The following is a 19,158-nucleotide window of genomic DNA, read 5'->3' on the forward strand; positions in this document are numbered from 1 at the left end:
GCTCACCCCATTCATCTCAATCACATCTGTGTGCCAGTTCTTGGTTTCTACAGTTTGTGGATCCAACTGCAGAGAAAGAAAGACAACATGAATGAGAGATGATGTCTCTGAGACTCTCTGCTGGTCAGCAACTGCTCATAAGCTGGCTAAATGGTCAGGAAGGTAGAACTGGTGCCTGATGCTTATCTTAAAATCAACCCTTCTGTGGGGCACCCCCTGCCCTGGCTTGGAAAGCACCCCCCCCACCGACTCTATGTAGGAGGCAGGGCACACTGCTAGGCACCTCTGCCTATCGTATCTTTTTCACTCTGGACCACCACCCTGTCAGATGGTTATTATCATTCCATTTCATAGATACAATAACCAAGGCTTACAATCTGCAAGCAACTTGCTCAACCACCTGAACTGGAGTCCACAGGAGGGGATGTAGCCCATGTATGTAGAGGCGCTGAATGTGAGGCAGTAGAAGTTAAGAGCTGAGTGTAAGGAGTCAGGTTGCCTGGATCTGAATCCCGGCTCTGCTGCTTCCAGCTTGTGACCCTGGGATGTTTTAACCTTGCTAAAGGTCATTTGTCTCATCTGTTCACTGCGGCCAGTAACAACCTGACTGATGGATTATTGCAAAAACTCAGTAAATTGTGTACAGTGGTTGGCTCCCAAGGCAGCACTCACTTGGGGCAGGACCCCCTGGATGGTAGGGATGACAGGGGACGCTCAGAGGCATCCCTCACTGGGGACTGGACAGGACTCTTTCTCTGACTCAGTGGCCTTCAAATGGTTTTTCTGTATGCATCCACACAATGAACACTCAGAAGAAAATGGAAAACTATGCATTCCTGGCACATTTTTAAGGCAACATTTGAATATTTCCAAAGCAAGTTTAAATAGTTGCAAAGAACATAACTTCCAGAATAATATAAATATTTACATCTGAAAAAAAAACCTGTTACATCATTCTTTTCAAAGTATTCAGTAGAATCCAAATCCCACAGTAGTTTGATACCTGCCATAAAAATCCATGCACAAGCTCTTCTGTCCCTTGTAGAAACCCTGCCCTGTTCCTTTTTTCCTTACGTTTAGGTCTCTGTTTCTCCCGAAGAATTTTGTCCTAGTTTATATTTTTTTCTTTTAAAGTCTTTTATTCATCACCCTGTTATATTTTGCTTCAACAAAAATATCTGTATGAATGGGAATGAAACATTTCCTGGGGTCACAGGCTCCAAATATTCAAAACATATTCTGGGTCAGTTAATCACAATGATTAGCACCACACAATCAAATGATTACCCAACATATTACAAATTTTAATAAACAGTCAGCAGCTAAGTACTGTTTTGGTAGGACTGCATCTCTTAATGAGAGGAGTAGAGCATTTTTCTGTTTTTATTCATGTATGTATATGAATATTACTTTTTGCTAGGGTGAAACAGGTTCAGTGTCAATCCTGTTCTTAGTTTTTCTTTTGTTTTTAAAGATGCAAAGGATGAAACATCTTGTTCGCATAAATAGATGGGGCTGAAAATAATAGTATAGCCATGTTATGTGATTCTTTAACCTCTTTCCTTACTATTTGCCTTAAGTTGCATATATAGCTATCATCAAAATGTATTTTAGATGATCTCTCAGCTGACAATTTCTCTCAGTTTTGTGGAGAGCAAAGAAATGGAAACCACTTGGCTTGGGAAAGGGTTTGTAACCGGGCTATTAAAGTATTTTTGCTCTTAATACCTAAGCCGGCATTTCAGGAGGCTCCTCTCGGCCAATCGAGAGGGCTTAGCACCCTAGGCCACGCCCCTCGGGCTCCGAGGCAGAGGGCGGGCGGGGCCGGTAAAGGCCCTTCTTGGGCCGATGGCTCTTTGGCAATAGCACCTATGGTTGAGGATTTGCAGATTGATCACCTTAAAACTCTCCCTCCCCATGTACCCCCTGGAGTCTTTGCACCCCCAGGGACATGTACACAGTTGAACACCGCTGCTCTAACAGGCCCCTCATTACTGAGGAAAACTAGATCTGGGCCAATCCAGGGTGGGCTGGGCCCTGGGGCTTCCTACAGCTTAAGGGAAGTCCTCACGCCCTCTACCACCTACACACCAGCTGGGGACAGGTGGAACCCAAGCCTCTGATGGTGTCTGGGGTCTTTGGCCCAGGCCCAGCCTTCAGCAGTCAGCTCCCTGCCTGGAGGAAGGATGGAACTGAGAACGGAACAGGGAGTGTGGAGAAAAATGAACACTCTCCCCACCTCAAGAAGTACCTCCTCCAACATGAAAGGGAAGAGTGTGGGACTTACCAGCCTGGCTGCTGCCCAGGCTCTGAATTCCAGAAGGCTTGGGGCCAGGTGTCCTACTGGGTCCCAAAGGAAGCCCCTGAAACCTCTCTCCCTGCTAAAGTACTTTTTGTCCCAACCCTCACTGGGCCTGTGGCACAGGCTGCCCTCTATAGTTCCTTCCAGAATGCTGGGGCTTGGACACAGGGCCTGTCCTCAAGCAGTGGCCACTCACTTGGATTACAGAGATTTCAATGGCTCTTCATCAACTGAGGCAGACGCTACCCTCAGGACACACATTCTGGAGTGACCACCCCTCTTAATGCTGGAATCTCCGGGCATCAGCCAAAGAAGCCTCAGGCCAGTTCCATGGTCTGGCCCCTACGGACCTCCCCCACCCTAGTGTTCCACAACCTGGGCCCTGCCGGTGGCTGCCACGGACTGAGCCAGTGGTCCTTCTCTGGGCCCTGGAGTGGCATCTGGACCTGGCCAGAGCGGGTAAGTGCAGGCACTGAGAGGCCAACCAGTCCAAATGTTCACACTTCAACCCAACTGTGGGAATTTGGGCAAGTCACTTAAATTCCTTCACCTCAATTTCCTCACAGGGGTGTCAATACCTACCTCAGAGGGCTGCTGTGGAAAAGGGTAAAGCAACTGACATACTGCGAGCACTTCCTGTAGTCTGACATTATTTACATACAGCATATCAACTAAACCTAATAGCCTGTGAGGTTTATGCCTTTCTAGCTGCTCCTGTTTTACAGACGAGGACAATGGGGCTTAAAGGGATGAGGTACTTGCCTATTGCCACACATCTAGGATGTGAGAGCGGGGACACAAAATCAAGTTCCCCGGACTCTGCTAAACCTTGAAGACAATGTGCAAAACACTTCACCTGGTGTCCACACATCTCAGCAACAAGGCGGCTGCTGTTCCAATGATTTATTTAGGAAAGAGATGTCAGGCCTCTGGCACGTCGTCTGGCACCAAGGGCAGACTTGGGTGCCGGCAGGCCACCTCCACTACAATCATGCATTCCTTCCCTCCGCATTGCGTCTGTTCTAGCTGCAAGGACCAATCCTACATTTTCCGGGAGCATTTAAGCCAGGAAAGGCAACTCCTGATGCTAAGGCCCAGTTCTAGCCCTGCTTCCTCCAAAAAGCCTTCCAGGCCTCAGGAGTCATCCGTTCCCTTCTGCCTTCCTGTTGCCTAATGACCCTGTCCCTCCGCAGCAGGCTGTCACCATCTGCATGCACCAGCCTGTCTGGGGCCACGTCTGAGTAAGGTGGCACTTCTGTTTTACTGCAAGTCCCCACCACTGCCATATTCCAGATCCCCTTTGCAGGTATGACCGTGGTACCCTCCTGGGGAGGACTGCCCAGCTCACTGGTGGCCTGACAATGAAGCTCTGTCTCCCAGAAGGCCAGCAGCCTCCAGAAACCAAGTCTATTTCAGGATGTCATTTAAATACAGAGAAGCGAGGGTGCATGCGGAGTGGAGAGGGACATGGCACATTTTCCAGAGAAATGATACTCCCTGAATTGCTGTGGCTATTTATAACCCCTGGGAAATGTGGACTCCGCTATTTCCTGATTAGATTAGCGCTGGGACGGAGGAGCCAGCCCCCAGGATATTAGTAGATGGGGCTACCTGACCACTCACCGTCCAGCCCCAGCAGCTAGATGCCATCCACCGGCCCTGTGAGCAAGTACACATAGTTGCCGGACTGCCTGAGCGAGATTTACCCCACAGGTAATACAAACGCTGTGGAGCTTCCCCAAGATGGGGCACAGGCAAGAGACAGAAATGACTCACAGAACATCCTAGAGGAAGTTATGAACAAGTGGGCTCCACACAGCCACTAGGCACAGCTCAAGTATGTCCTTTTTGCCTGTGCATTTAGACTTGGTCAGATCATGGCTGTACACTCAGACCTCTCCCATGGAGAAACGGCTGACTTTTGGACTGATGTCCACAAGGGAGTCACCAGGTCGTCTGTAACAAAATCCAGGGCCCCTGCTGTGAGTCCTGCGTTCCCAGGTAAGGAGACTGCAGATTCTCAGAGAGAATCTGGCAGGTGGTTGGGGAGGCCACTTCACTGGCCTCACATTTAGGACAGGAAACCCCCCCCACAGGCCTTGCAGGGGGCTGAGAGGACTTGAGAATCTGTGGGCAGGGGAGGATGCTCTGAGTATAGCCAAGCATCATCTAGACGGTAGAAACCGCCTTCGTTCCAGGCATGTCCTCAGAGGTCTCCTGTCAGAGGTGTAAGCCCTTCCTCTTGGCCGGTTTCTCATCAACCCGGGACAGGTGATCCCAGTGCTTCCCTCTGGCTCAAGGGCTGTTCACAGCCTCCTCCAGTGCTTGGGACTTTAGAGGTACCAGAGACTTTGGGGTCCTCATTCCTGTCCGCCCTAGTAGGCGACAGCCCACATTCAGGCCGTATCCTTCTGACACTGGGTCACCGTCTCACCGTTACCACATTCCACACGCAGCTCACCTGACATTTTTCTGGTGGTTTCTGGCACTGTCCCTTCGCACACGCCTTCCTGTGGGCTCCTTTCCTCTATAACAAAGGGCCTGTGGCACCTCAGCTACGGCAGTGGGGATAACCTGTCAGAACTGCAGCTATATTCCCAGAGGGGACGGGGCACAGGCACAGAGCAGCAGTGTGTTACTCTGGGATTTAACGCAGGGACTCGCTGGGTGACGGGGACCCATTAAGGCAGTATTCACCAGGGGCCCTGCGGGCTGCCAGGCCTCCACCTCCCTCCCCATAGCCCTCAGCCCTGAGCCCCTTCTCTCAGAACCTCACTCTGTTGTTTCCACAACACAGGCCCCAGAGGCTGTGTGGAGCCCGCCTCCCCAGGCCTGGCCCTGCCCTCCTGCCCCCCCACTCTAGCACTGCTCTCTTCTAGGCCCTCCGAGCCCAGGGCCTGGCATCCTGGGCCCGTCCTCTATGGTGGTGTGGACTTCCCTTCAAGCCCAGAATTGTTTTTAGGGTGAAATAAACTAAGTGCTTCTTAACAACAAGGGCAGCAGATCCAGTATTACTGAAGTTGTCATCCTAAGAGGCGAACTGTGTACTGAATGGAAGGTAGAGATGTCTGACTGTGTTTCTGGGGGTGCTGCCAAAGGCTGAGTGCTGGGCTGTGGGGAGGACCTGAGCCCCTTGTTTTGCCTGATGCGGGTACATGTCCTATGGCATCCCAGGCCAGTGGCCACGGTGGCAATCCTAGGCTGGCTTTCCCCTGCCCTCCCCAAGTGCATCCACATGTTCTGGGCTGGGCCCCTTGGGACACCAAAAAACAGCCTGTCATTGGGACAGACCACAGGCGTGAGAGGCATAGTAGGGCTGGCAACATGGGAGACAGGAAGCTGCCAAGAGCCTGCCTCTCCTCCCTCTCAGGAAGGGTACTAGAAGATTCCGTCAACGTGGCCCGCTTGGAGAGAAACTCACAGACAGGGTGGGGTGGGAGGGGGATGCCAGGGCTTATATCCTGGCTTCCAGCCCAGCAGCTGGGTTGGGGGAGACAAGGGCCAGGCTCAGTAAACCCACCCCATTTTCTCAGAGGCTGGCCACCCCACCATAAGGCCAAGCAACTCTGCCCCTCTAGTCCTCACACTGCAAGAGTGGGCATCCTTTTTCCAGGGCAGCCACACGACAGGTTTGTGCTGACTCTGTACTGCAAGGCACCTGGATGAAGCCATTTCTCCTCCGCTTGCCTCCTCCAAACCTTCTCACCTCCCTGAAAACTTTGAAGTTCCCCAAGGTCCACATATGGAAAGGGTTTAGCAGCTCTGAATGAAGCTTTTATTGAAGCCAGGTTAGCCTCCTAGCACCCACTGTGACCTTCCTTCCCCAGAGCTCTGCATTCCAGCAGCTCAGCCTGCCCAGCGGCTGCCAGACTTTTAGCCCTTTGGCCGGCTGGGTACGGTGCAGAGGGAACTCAAACCCAGGCTGCTCTGGGAGGCCCCCTGAGCTGCACATATCTTTCTCAGAGCCCTGTCTTCCTCGGAGCTGGCCCACCCACCACTGCCTTCCCTGCCCCAAACAGCCTGGGGACTTCACCCCAGAAGCAGGCCACGAACTAACAGCCAGGAAGTTGTACCACCCCAGCTTGGGCCATGGTGGGGGCACTAGGGTAACAAGGGCAGGGTCCCTCTTGGAAAAAGGAACTGGTCAAGGTCAAAGCAACACAGAGGCAGCCCCCAGCAGCCCAGTCCCCAAGGGGAATGGGCCACCTTAGAGGTCAAAGTCTGAAGCAAGAGGCTACCTGAGATCCTGACCAGGAGGTTTCATGCTGGCTGCCACGGGCCTTTAGGACCAGCTGGGCTCACTGGCCTCCCTGTGGACTATGAATGGTTCGGTGAGAATTATGAAAGTTCTTCTCTGAAGTTGACTTCATCCTCTCTGCCCAGGCCAGGACTGCTCTCTGGGCACAGAGCCTGTTAGCAAGAATCTGAGGCATTGGCCAGTCTGAGGGGCCTCTCAGTGGACTCCTCCCCAGGCCCCACATGCCATAAGCCTCACATTCACTAAACATCATCGGAAGGAACAGTCCATCTCTATGCGCAGCATGCTGGGCTACGTACCACATGCAGCAAGGCTACCGGAGACCCCTGCCTCCTGAAGCAGCCATCTGGGGCGCACAGCCCAACCCTGGCTGGGCTCTGGGCTCCTCCTTGGCAGAGTGGCATGACAGCCAAGAGCTGGGCTGCCTGGGTTTGCGTGCTGGCTCCTGCACTAAGCCATTCATGTGACCTCATCTGTATCACTCTCTGAGCCTCAGTTTCCTCATATGTAAAATGGAGTGGATAATAATAGCAATAATAGCACCTCATAGGTTATCACCTAACTCACATTAAGAGCTAAGAATGATGCCTGGTACTCAGCAAGTGCTCAAAACATGGGACCACCACTGGGCTTAAACTCCCTGGTGGCTTCCCACTGCACTTAGATGAAAAGCTAAGCTCCTCTCCATGGCCTTCAAGGCCCTACACAATCCGGCCACTGCCCACCCCATCCAAAGTAAGCTCCTACACTCTCCATGCGTCCTCCGCCTGCCTCTGAACACACCTGGTCACCCCAGCTGCAAGGGTTTCATCTTGCCAGTTCCCCTGCCTGGAATGAGCCTTCCCTGACTCTTTCAGGAATCCTTCTTGTCATTTAAGTCTTAGTTCAAAATTATCTCTTCAGGCAAGAAGGCCTTTCCCTTCCCATTACTGTCTGTCTAATCTGTTACTCAATTTTATCTTCTTCACAGCACTTGTCCAACCTAAAATGATCTTATTTATTGCCTGACTCCTTCTAGAAAGTTCCAAGGCCTCCCTGCCTGGGCCACCTTTGGAGTTTTGAGCACCCAGCAGATACCCCATCAATTTTCAGGGACCAAATGAATGAACTGGGATGTGGACATTGGAGAAAGCAGTGCCTTCCCATCAGGGCTCTTTCAGGACACATGTCAAGAAGCCCCACATTCCTGCTCGCCTCCTTTCTCCTTGTTCTGTGAATGGCTGGCCTTGGCCCAGGGGCAGCCCTGTGACCTCTCCCACCCAGACTTTCCCAGCATGTTAAGAGTTTAATTAAGGCTTAGTGAATAAGAATCTTGAGACATGGCCAAAATCATCATATGAGCTAGATCTAGATCATCCTGTTCAGCTCCTTCATTATACTGATGCTAGAGAACCAGAGAAGTAAAGAGATTTGTTCAAGGTCACACAGCAAGTTAAGACAGCAGACTCAGGATTAGAAAAACGAGGCCTCTTCACTCCTATCAGCTCAGTGCCCTTCCTTCCCTCACATCCAGTGCCACACAAGTCTGAGGGGTTAGGGTGCACCAAGGAGGAGGCCAGCGTACACAGGAGGCGTTCAGGACTCTGATGGGAAGGGGATATGATGTGGCTGCTGCTGCTCTGGCTGTGCCCATCTCAGGCACCAGCCTTGGCTGGGGTCACTGCCAGGATACAGATGGTTCTAGCTTCTGGCTCAGACATAAATTCCACTCTCTCAGCCAAGGCAGACCTGGGGAATCACTGTGGGGTTCTGGGTCCCCTCCATCCTCTCTGCAGAATCCCAAGGCAGCGCCCATGGCTGCTTCCCCCTTCTTTGGGCCCACTCTGGCAGACCGGGGACAATGGGCCCTTAGTCTGTGGCTCAGTGGGATCCATGTGTTCCCTGACCAGCACCTAGCCAACTCCACCAAACCAGTACCTACAGAAGTTCCTGAGCTCTTTCCAAAATGTCCCCCTCCTGGGCCCTGTCTCTGGATACTCCTGTAACACTGGGCTGGGAAGCTCTGGCCTTTGGGAACCTCCTTGGTTGGCAGGCTCCACAGCCCCTGGCTTAGGACCATCTAAATGCTGGGGCACCAGGCCCAGCCTCGCTGCCTGGCCAAGCCACCTATGGACTGTAGAGATGTTGGAGGGGGCCAGAGCCACTTCTAACCTCCCCCTGTGCCAAGAAACAGCACCCTGCCAAGTTCACTTCGAGCAGGAGTTCCTACCTTGGGATCTGTGACCCTGTCTGAAATCGCATACAACTTGTACATATGGGTGGCTCTGTGTCTGGGTGGGGGCCCCATAACCTGCATCAGGTTCTTGGCGTTGAGAACTCCTGCTCAAATAGGCCACTTGGGAGCCAGCTTCATGGAGAAGTGAGAGCACTGGGGGCAAGGACACCACCCAGGGGCCCCGGAGTAAGGTCCTGCCGTTCTAGGGAGTGAGCATGTGCGGTGAGAAGCATAATAGCTGTGGGAATGCGGGGAGGCCACTCCACTCCCACTTCAGCCTCCAGCCGGCCTGGTCACAGTCCTGGCCCAGGATCCAGGAGGAAATGGGCAGAGGTGCTACTGTCCCTTTCCGACAGCTGAGGGATCACTGCAGGGGTGTGAGTGGGTGTGTGAATAGCAAAGACATGAAGCAGGTCCCATCCCTTCAGCAAATAAGGTGGAGGGAGCAGGGCTGGGAAGAAAGGGGGCAGGGTAGATGTCTACTGCAAAAGGTTTCAAGACCTTTGTTGATGCCCAGAGCCTAATTATGGAATAAAGGAGCCCAAGACAAATCTGTATCTTATATAGCCCAGCACCCTGTGCCCTAAAAGCCTGGAATAGCCAGCGAATGGCTGAGTGAGCCTTGGAGATGTGTACATGGCTTGCACACCTGATGCTACCTCTTAGGAAGAACTGTCACGTTAAATGAGAGACCCTGGGAGCAGCTAGAAACTGTCCTGTGGTCACAATCAAGATGGCAAAGAAAGGGACCCTCCCGAGCCCTAAGGTTCCTCAGACAAGTGGTCCAAACCGTCCCTCCTTGGGTAACACCTCTGATCCTCCCTAGAAGTAGAGGGGAACAAATCCCATCACAGAGCAGGAAGACTCTCTCTGGGGCTCAGCAGGAAGTACACTTCATTTCACCCTGCTGGCCTTCAGGAAGCAAGGCTTCTTGAGAGAAACTCCTTGTCGGCAGGGAATCCTTAAACCCACGCGGCGATCCCTCAAAGCAGAGATGTCACCAGGAACCATTCTCAGCTCTCCCTTGGGCCCGGCTGTTCAGCCTGGGTTCCCGCCTCTGGCTGGTCTCCAGCTGGTCTGGCTAGGACATCTTTTCCTTAGTTGAAGGGTACTAGCAGGAGCTTAGATTCTACCCCTGCTTTCCCCCTCCCCACCCAAGAAACATGTTTCTGGCCCTGCCTTTACCTCAATGGGGCCCTCCTAGCCTCTCAATGGCTACCACAAGTGACCCCACTAAAACCTTTGGACATTTCAGTGGGTAGGAAATGGGATTCCTCTCCCTCCGAAGTGCAACCTAAGGATCTAGAAGCAGGCAGGATGGGAGAAAGGGCAGGCATTGAGCCTAGTCTCCTTGAGTGTGATTTGAACCTGCTGCCCCCAACCCACAAAAAAAAAGGAAAAAGAAAGTAGAAATGCAAAGTTAAGTGCTGAGAGCACTGGCAGAACCCACAAACCCAAATGCCGCGTGTCTTTTCTGCTAAATGCTTGCACAACAAACCAACGGCCAAGTCGGAGGCTGGAATGAAGCTTCAGCCCAACTCTTCCTTGGGGACAAGAACCCCCACCATAGCCCCCCGGGACCCAAACGAGAGCCCATGAGTGGTCCCTGCCACCACTCTTCCAGCAGCTGCAGACTCCCAGGGCCAGAGCCCCCACAGATCACTACTGGGACTTTTCCATCTGAACAGACTCTTCAGCCCCTGCGCAGGGTTCCCAGATGATTTTACCCGCACCCACTTCCAGCCTTAATGAATAATTAAATGGGAACATGAGGGACACAGGTGTCTCAGGCATCCACAGCATCAAATCCTTAGGGAAAAGTTAGTTTGGAATTAATTAAATGACCCCTCCTGCCAAGCTGGGCAGTACCAGGCACCCTTCCCCCACTCAACCTAAGCTGCTGCCTGATCCCAGTCTTTCCTCCTAGCAGAGAGCCTGCTGCACTGAAAAAAACAGGTTAATGCAGCTGGTGGAAGAAGGGAAGTGGGCAGGGGGCCTAGCGCCACAAGCCTGCCTGTTCACCCACCAGCTTGGGCACAGCAAGGTAAATGAATGTCCCTCTGTTACCAATGGTGCAGACCCTTGTGTCTGTAACATGAGCATACTTTGTCACACAGCAGGGACCAGGGGACTGAATCACCCACCACACAGTGCATCCCAGCACCAGAGCCACCCTGTGGTTGCACTGATGCCAATCAGCTCCGCAGCTCAGCACCTGGCTGGCCTGCCACACTTGCCCAGAGGGCACTATCAGACACACCAGAGGCAAAGCAGGCTGAAGAATTCCTTAAGTGGCTTCTAGGGAAGGAACTGAAAGTCTGTAATTTCAGGGTTTAAAAATTATACCCTATCTGCCAAGTACCTCCCAAAGGGGCAGGTAACTGAGAGTTTGGTTGGCACGGGGCCAGGAGCCTGCTGAGTCAGTTTCTTGCCAGCCTCAGGTCTGGGACGGACCGCGAGCTTTGGGCTGGGGTCGGTTGGCCTCAGCAGGGGCTAGGAGTGGGGCTCGGGAAGGAAGCGGCTCCATGCTGCCGGGCACAGAGAGCTGCCTCAGCACACAGGGGCTCTGGTAGCAGCCTGAGGCCAGCAGGGCTCTGCGGGCCTGGTCCCTGGAGAGGCTGAATGTGACACAGGGGCCAATGCAGGGCAGCTCAAGTTGCTGCCCTGCCCAGTACTTTCAAGGACTGATGTCACCTCTGGGAGGTTAAATAAGCCCCACTGGCAAGGGATGAAACTAGACAAGGAGCCAACAGGGCCAAGATCATTTCCTTTGGCAGGTGCCAGAAGCCTTTATGCGGGCTGGCCGTGAGTACTTGTGCAAGGCCCCCCCTCTGAGCTATAGGAGGGCTTGCAAACCCCATTAGTCACACAGACTACCCAGAGCCTTCCTTATCACTACCTTGAAGGATGTGGCCAGCTAGGACAGGCACCCTGCAACACCCTGCTTAGGCAGTTAATTTGGTCTGCAGTTATCAGAAGCCTACTGTGTACCGGTTTCTGGTCTGGCTCTTCCTCAGACTCCTGATGCCAGGGCCCAAGGCCAGCACTGAGGCAGCCTGCCCAGCTGCAGGACAGTCAGCTTCTATCTCTGACTTTTAATCCCCACCCAGGTCTGGGGCTGAAGGCAGGATGGGCAGTCTACCCTGGCACAGCTTGGTCTGAACTGCCCACGGGTCAGGAAACCCCTGGCACACTGACTGAGTTGCCTGGTGCCTAGCTGGCACTGGGCCACCAGTCATCGCATGGTCCCTAAAGAGGCAGCCTATGGCCCCGAGACTCAGCAGGACCACTACCTCCCTACAACCTTCCCCTTCCTCCCCGGTGGGAAAGGATGCCCACAACCCCACACAGAGAAGGCTCACATGGCCAGTGGTGTTGCTGGGCTTCTGCCAGTGTCCCCTAGCAAAGGGGCAACTAGCAATGTCCACTGGATCCCGGAGGTCAGGGCCTGGGCATCGTTGGGGACAGTGAGCCCCAGGAGCCCCTTGCCTAGTCTGTTCATACTCCTGCCAGTATAAATTCAGAAAGGAGCCAGGCAGTCCTCTCTCACAGGAGACACCCTCCCTGCCCACCAACTTCCCTGAGACAGGGACAGATGCAGAGAAAGCAGCCAGGGTCGGAGGTGCAGGTAGCAACTGCATTATCAACAAATTAAGGCCGTTTAAGCAGCCACACACACATACCCCAGCCTCCATCCCAAGACTCCACGATCAGGCAGGGGCTGTAATGGAGCTCCAAAAGTGAGGGGGTGGGGAGGCGGCCCCCAGCCCACCCACTCCCACCCAATCCGTTCCCGCTAGCACCTTTTGACGGAGCAGCTTGCTGCGCACCCGGCCCCAAAGTCGGGCGCCCGTGTTGGGGGGCCGCTTGCTCCCCGGTTCCTCCAGCTGATCCAGGCAGCAGCGCTCCAGGGGCTCGCACACTGCCTTCAGGCTGCAGTCGGGTTGGGGCAGGACGTCGGTCATGCCGGCGGCCGCGGCGGAGCCCGCGCCGACGACTACCCGGCCTGCGGGGCCAGCTCCGGGGCGCGGAGAGGCGCGGGCAGCGCTGGCCGCCGGGCTCAACGGGAGCCGGCGCAGAGAGGGGAGCGCGCGCGGTGCTCAGCCCCCAGCCCGCCGGGGCTGTTACTCGAGCTGGGCAGGGAAGCGCATGGCGCGAGGCTCCGCGTCCTCCTCCCCAGCGGCCTCGGGCGCTCTCCTCCACCCACCCGCCGGTCCCGCTCCCCGGAGGCGGAGTGCCTGCGCCACAGACCGCCCCAGGCAGCGCTCGGGGACCCGCCCCCACCGAAGGAAGTGACTCAAAAGAGGCGCTGGGGGCTGCCCCCTCCAAAAAACCCGACCTCCGGTTTTAACTCTTGGCCGACTAGGAATCCTCCTCACCGCCCCTGCCTCCCTCCCTCCCGCCCCTACTAAATAAAGTTTGACAAGCAGCTAAACACACAGTCCAGTCCTTTCCTCACAAAGTCCCTGGTTAACCCCTTCACCACCAAGCTGCTCCCTGGGGGCCTGCACTGTCTGGGGGAGACTTGGCGGGGAAGGCAGGAGTTCTGGCCATCAACAGCTGCCCTTGTCCTCGCAAAGGACCTGCACTGTCCTGGAGTCCTGCTTCCCCTACTTCCAACTTCTGCTCCAACAAGCCTCTCTCCATGCCACCCTGGTGACAGGGCCAGACATGCGTGGACTGTCTTCACCAACTTCCTCTTGGGAATGTAAGGCATAAAGAACTCTAATGGGGCAGCTGCCTGGGCTTTAGTGGCCTCAGAGGGAACTGGCCACTGTGAGCCCTCTCCAGGAACAAGAGCAAAGGATGGCACTGATTACAGATACGCAGCAAGAGGTACTCCTCTGAAGGCCACTTCTAATCATGGGCCGTGCACCCCATGGCCCCTAATAGCTTGTGCCACTGGCAAAGGGGCAATTGGCCACTCTGTGCTGGGTGCCTTGGGAGACAGAGAACTAATACCTTGCTCTTGACCCTCAAGTTGGTGAATGTTCTAGCCAGAGTGAGAGGTGACTCATTATGCCACGTAACAACATGTTAGAGGATAGTGTTTGGAGAAAAGAAAAAAGCCTGAATCCCAGATGGTCAGGGTACACAAAACCCCAGAGCATCCAGGATGTCAAACTCTGCAGAGCTAGGCAGAGGGTAGGAAGGAAACCAGTATTTTCACAGTGCCAGTCACGAGCCAGGTACCAGGCAAAGGGCTTACAGAACCTGATTGCATTTAAGTCTCTCACAACTTTTGTGGCATTGGTGTTAACTGTCCTAGTTTATGAGTTTTGAGGCCTGGGGCTCAGGGAGGGAAAGCTCTTGCCTGAGATCACCGGGTTGCAGCTCGGCAGCAACAGATCTCCTCTAAGGCCTCTGGTGTTCACAACCGCTGGGTCTCCTAAAGTTTTGGCTGTTTCTTTGAGAGAAAGGAGAGAAAATTCTAGCCAGAGGAATCAGGACAGGCTTCTTTGGAGGAGAAGGGGTTGGCATAGGCCCAAAGAGTTGTGGAAAAAGGCCATCCACTCCAGTTTTATGCTGCATTCCTTCAGCCAATGTACAATTGCTGGTTGTGTAACTGGCTGGTATGGTGCCGTTATAATTGCTGACCGTGGTCACCTGCAGCAAACACATGGTCAGTGCTTGGCACCACCAGCTGGTTAACTTCAGAACTGGCCCCTTGCTGGCTTTCTAAGGTTCTCTTCCCTCTATCTGGGTCACATGCCACAGGGTGCAGTTTGGGGGAATGCTGTGCAAGGTATGCTCCCCTCACTGTGTGTGGGAGAAGGGGGACAGCATAGATCCTGTTCCCAAAGACCTATGCTTGTCTTAGGAACCCCAGGCTCAACACTTGTCTGGGTAAGGCAAGCTCTGATTGGATAAAGGGTGGCCAACTGGTCTCCATGGTGATGTAAGTGCCTTAGCAGATGGGAAGCTGAGTTGGGAAGTTCTCCCCTTGAGATGCTCATCTTTCCCTTCCCCCCCGTGGGCTGGGGGTGCTCTCTGGGGACAGCACAGATCTGCCTTCTCTTCCCCAAGCCTGACTCACTCCTTCCTGGAATCAATGGTCTAGGAGCAAGCTGGGGATGGGGAGATGGGGTAGGGGTGCGCGGGTGCAAGACAAATGTTCCCAGCAAGTTCCTCAAAAGCAGTAGTCTGAATTCTGGTGGGCCAGCCCACCACGGAACCTTCCTCAACTTTGCTGGATGCGCTAGGCCCAAGCTGTCCTGGCCACCCAGGAAGTGACTGCACCCCCTCCTCTTTCTGCCTATCCCTTCCATTCAGCGACACCAGGCAGAACCTGCCTTTGGGGACATGTAAGGGCCCCCTGTCTGGATAAACAGAGCCTGGGTGGTAAGGCCCACAGGAACAGATGTCACTGCCTTTGGAATTAAAAACATTCCTAATAAACTGTCCTATCCTCCCTCATCCCCTGGCCAGGCTCCCTGCCAGAGGAACGAGAAGGCTGTCCTTAGGGAGCAGCACAGCAGGACCCCGGGCCGCACCTAGGGAAGGGTGTACACCCGGCCTGGCTGGGGCCAGCCACCCAGCTGTGACAGGCAAACTCCGGTGAAAGCGATCAGCAGCAGCACTGAAGCAAAAAGGTCAACAGGGAATATGTGCAGCCCGAGATGTGTGGGCAGGAGAGGCAGGGACTGACACCAGGGCTGCCTTGGGGACAGCTGGGGGTGGGCACAACTTCCAGGCAAACCCTCCAGCCTGTGAACACCAGGAGGAAAGTTCTTTCTCAGAACCTTGGGATGAGGCTGCCCCTTCTCTGGAGTGACCTCCTTTTTCCCACTGGAATGACTTTCATCTTTCCCCCAGCCCAGACTAGAATTAGGAGTCCCTGTTCCTGTCCTCTAGCCAAATGACAGTAAGCTAGAAAAGGCGGGGGGTTCTGGGCAGCCACCTAGACTAAGGCCACAGGCACCGCAGAAAGGACAGTCTGGGAGTGAGATGTGGAGGTGAGAGACCCAGTTGGCTACTGAGACAATCTGGGTGCTGGAGCCGGGAGCCCGAGAAGGCCTGGTATTGTGCCGAGGATGAGGACCCGGAGGGACAGGTCAGGGTCTGCCAAGAATGCTCCTGGAGCCCAGAGGAGAACAGCGTGGAGCAGAGCTGGGAGGCAAGGTGGTATTAGCAAGGCAGAGTCTGAGGCTGGGAGGGCCGCAGAAAGGAAGCCCGCAGGGGTACCTGCCCAAAGACAGGCACAGAAAGCCAGGCTGAGAGAGAACCAGCAGAGCAGGGTAGTGCCTGGGAGCCCAGAGACCAGGGCTACTGCAGAGGGTGAGCGAGCTGGTGGGGAAGGGGGCACATCACAGAGGAACTGTGAGAAGTGGGGACAGGTAAGCCCCCTTCAGAGCATGGCTATGTGGTCCCTGCATTCCTAGTGTGTGTCACCTGTTTCTGTACTGACCCTAACCAAAACCTGTGTGTTGGAAGGGCAGAGATCTTCAGAGATTAAGTGAGACCCACTTGCTTTTCTATCTATCCATCCATACTTTCTGAGTATCTGCCATGTTCAAGGCCTGCATAAGGCCCACGGACAGGAACATTTTGCTCAAAGTCCCTGAGCAGCCAATGGCAGAACTGAACCTAAAAGCTCTATTTTCCTTCATTTACACATTCTTTCATTCATCATTGAATAGATACCCAGTGCATGCCAGGTGGGGAGAACCCTGAACAGATCACAGCATTGAGCTGAGTCCTGGACGCCCCACCACTAACCCACCCTCCAAGGCGATAATTGTCAGCAATCAGGGACTCTCAGGCGCTCCAGGCTGGACTCCCCAGTCTGGGTCCTGCCTGCTAGACAGCTGTACACGGGGTTGCAGCTCCACAGCCCAGCCTTGCCTGACTGAAGTGTGCTACGATTCTGCCATCTCCCAAGGTCTGTGCCAGTTCAGTGGGGCCAAGCATGGTCCTATTCCCCATACAGTCTCTCCCAACTCTGCATGGCCATCCCAGACTGGTGTCTTCAGGGTGCTTGGTGGGTCCAGGTGGGCTGGAGAGGCTGGAAGAGCCCCAGAGCTTATCAACTGCCAGGAGAACTGTCCTTATGGCATGTCCTTGGCAACTCCCAGTGATTCTCACAGCATACTTGGTCACGGAAAAGGATGGAAAATCCACTTGAGCCTTTGGGAACATCTTGCTTATCCAAAACCCACCCAGGGACAGAGTGGGCAGAGTACGCCCACTCCATGTCCATACGCTCCTTCTCTACACAACTCGTGGCCAGACCAACACCCAGACCCCCTTGGCTGCTTGCCTGCTCCTCTTCACAGGAAGGAGGTGGCATGGCTGGGGCCTCCCTGCACACAGGTGTCCAGGACACCCTGTGGTATCTCCGAGGCCATGAGCCGAAGATGTAACAGCCTCAGGCAGAAGGGCCTAAAAGTAGGTCAGGACCCATGGAGCCCCCAAGCTTTTCTCTCCTTCTCCATTATTAAGCAGCCCTTGCTCACCCAACTCTGAGCTCCAAGGGACCAGAAGGAAGCTCCTGGGAGCCAGGGACCCAGGGCACCAGTCTGGCCTGGTCACTGTGAACTCGGCAGCCACTTTACCTTGGCTTAGTTTCCACAACTATCGAAACAGGAGCTTGGACCAGACAAATGGTCATCAGTGATTTTTTTTTTTTAAAGAGGACATACTCCCCCCTTTCTTTCCCAATGAAATCTAATGTCAAAGTCTCCCAACCCTCTACTTAGATAAAAGTAGAAACAGAGAGCACAGACCCCTGGCTGAAGCCCTTGGGAGCACCTCGGGTCCCTCCCAGCATACCCGAGCTCTGCAGGCAGAACCTGATGAAGCCCCTGCCCTCCCCGTAAGGGGATGAGCTCAGAGCAGTTCTGGGGGGCACTTCTCATGAGAACTGCCATTTCTCTTGACCATGGCCATTGGAGAGGGGTAGATGTAGAAGGCAGGGAGATTAGGAGATTTTTAAGGAAACTTTGAGGTCAGAGTGCTGGCCCTGAAACTCCTGCCTTCTCTCTGCTTTGGGAAAACTCTGGGCCTCTGCTCTGCTGGTGTGGGCTCCCCTCGGTGACCTTCCAATGGGATAACCCTTAATTCAGCAAGCCAGTTAGGCTGATGTTTTCTGGGTTACACGAAGCCAGGGCAGCTGAGTTCTTGCCTCTGAGGCTATGAGCAGGCTGCGCCTGGGGGCTCGATCCTCACCCAGAACCACCACTGCCCACACCCTTCAGGGCCACGGCAAAGGCTGGGCCGGCACTGAGGCACCACGGTGGGCTCTGCAGGGAGGGAGGCCCCTGATCAGCATCCTCACTCAGGGAGGTCCCTAGCAATTCTTCTACTAAGTCCTTTTCTCAAAGGTTTTGAAAAAAAAGTCAAAAGTGGGACCACCCTAGGGATCAGTTGTTTGGATTCCTAGAGGATGACCTAGGAGGATAACCGCCTGCAGGGACGTTAGCCACTCCAGAGGGTGTGCAGTACACAGTACACCAGAAACTGTCACCTCTGTGGACTATTCATACGCACACAGGTTAGAGAGGACGCACTCAGGTCACCGGAGGCCGCCTGGCTATTAAGCGGCAGAGCTGGGATCAAACCTGGCTGAGTCAAGCTGCCGCCCGGTCCCAGACGGAAGAGGAGAGCACCCCTCTTTTGGTTTATTGAGAGGCTGGATGTTCTCAGAGCCTGAATGAATCAATCCCCAAGTGCCTTCTGGATTGGCTTCTCTGCTGGTTGCCCACCCCTGAGGTGGGCCTGGGGAGCGGGCACCAAGCCTGCCCACCAAGGTGGCATTACCAAGTGGGGCAGGAGGGAGACAGAGAGACTGGAGCCCCCATCTGCTTCCTATCTCATGCTTCCTGCTTCCAGAATCCGCTGGGCAGAGTTCAGGCTGCAGGTGAGTCTGGAGAAGCCTTCGGCCAGCAGGGTGGGCTCTCTCAGGGATCCTGCCCCTTGCTTTGCCATTCTGCTGCATGTTCTCCAAGTATAACTGAGGCATCCAGACGTGCCTTGAGGAATCATAGCAGGTGGAGCGCTGGGAACAAATGAGTCTGAAGCAGCTGGGGTGGGTGGGCGGAGGCAGGACTACAGCTCCAGCCACTTGGGCCCCTGAGAGGAGATGATGTGAGAGGCAAGGAGAGCAGTGCTCCTGGAGCCAACCTCCCCCAACTCCATTTGCTTCTGGGCTGACTTAGTGGGGGGATGGCAGCAGGGAAAAACCCCACGTGGGCCAGCTCTGAGAGCAGCAGGCAGCAAGGATTCATGTCATGGACTCTAGAGGCAGACACTTCCCTGGACATGCACATATGGCCCAGGCTGGGGGCAGGAGGGAGGCTGGAAAGTCACTGCAGTGTCCCAGGGCAGGGAGTGGCTGAGGGCTGAGGTGCCAGGCTGGGGGTTAGGTGCTAGGGTGGCAGAATG

The 19,158-nt window shown here is 54.5% G+C and overlaps 1 protein-coding gene across 6 annotated transcripts in view; it reads right to left on the minus strand.

The window, feature by feature from the left end:
• The window catches only part of ABR (ABR activator of RhoGEF and GTPase), a 168,747-nt gene that overhangs the window by 9,009 nt on the left and 140,580 nt on the right, over nucleotides 1–19,158 (minus strand). For 5 of the 6 annotated variants that reach the window (XM_017675342.3, XM_037022857.2, XM_037022855.2 and 2 more), the window contains one exon: nucleotides 7–66. In XM_017675342.3, coding sequence (XP_017530831.2) covers nucleotides 7–66 — 60 coding nt within the window. Of the gene's footprint in view, nucleotides 1–6; nucleotides 67–12,578; nucleotides 13,006–19,158 lie in introns of those variants that run through there. The other variant, XM_037022859.2, reaches the window with a different exon arrangement.

Source organism: Manis javanica, chromosome 4 (assembly GCF_040802235.1).
Source record: "Manis javanica isolate MJ-LG chromosome 4, MJ_LKY, whole genome shotgun sequence".
Classification (NCBI taxonomy): Eukaryota; Metazoa; Chordata; class Mammalia; order Pholidota; family Manidae; genus Manis; species Manis javanica.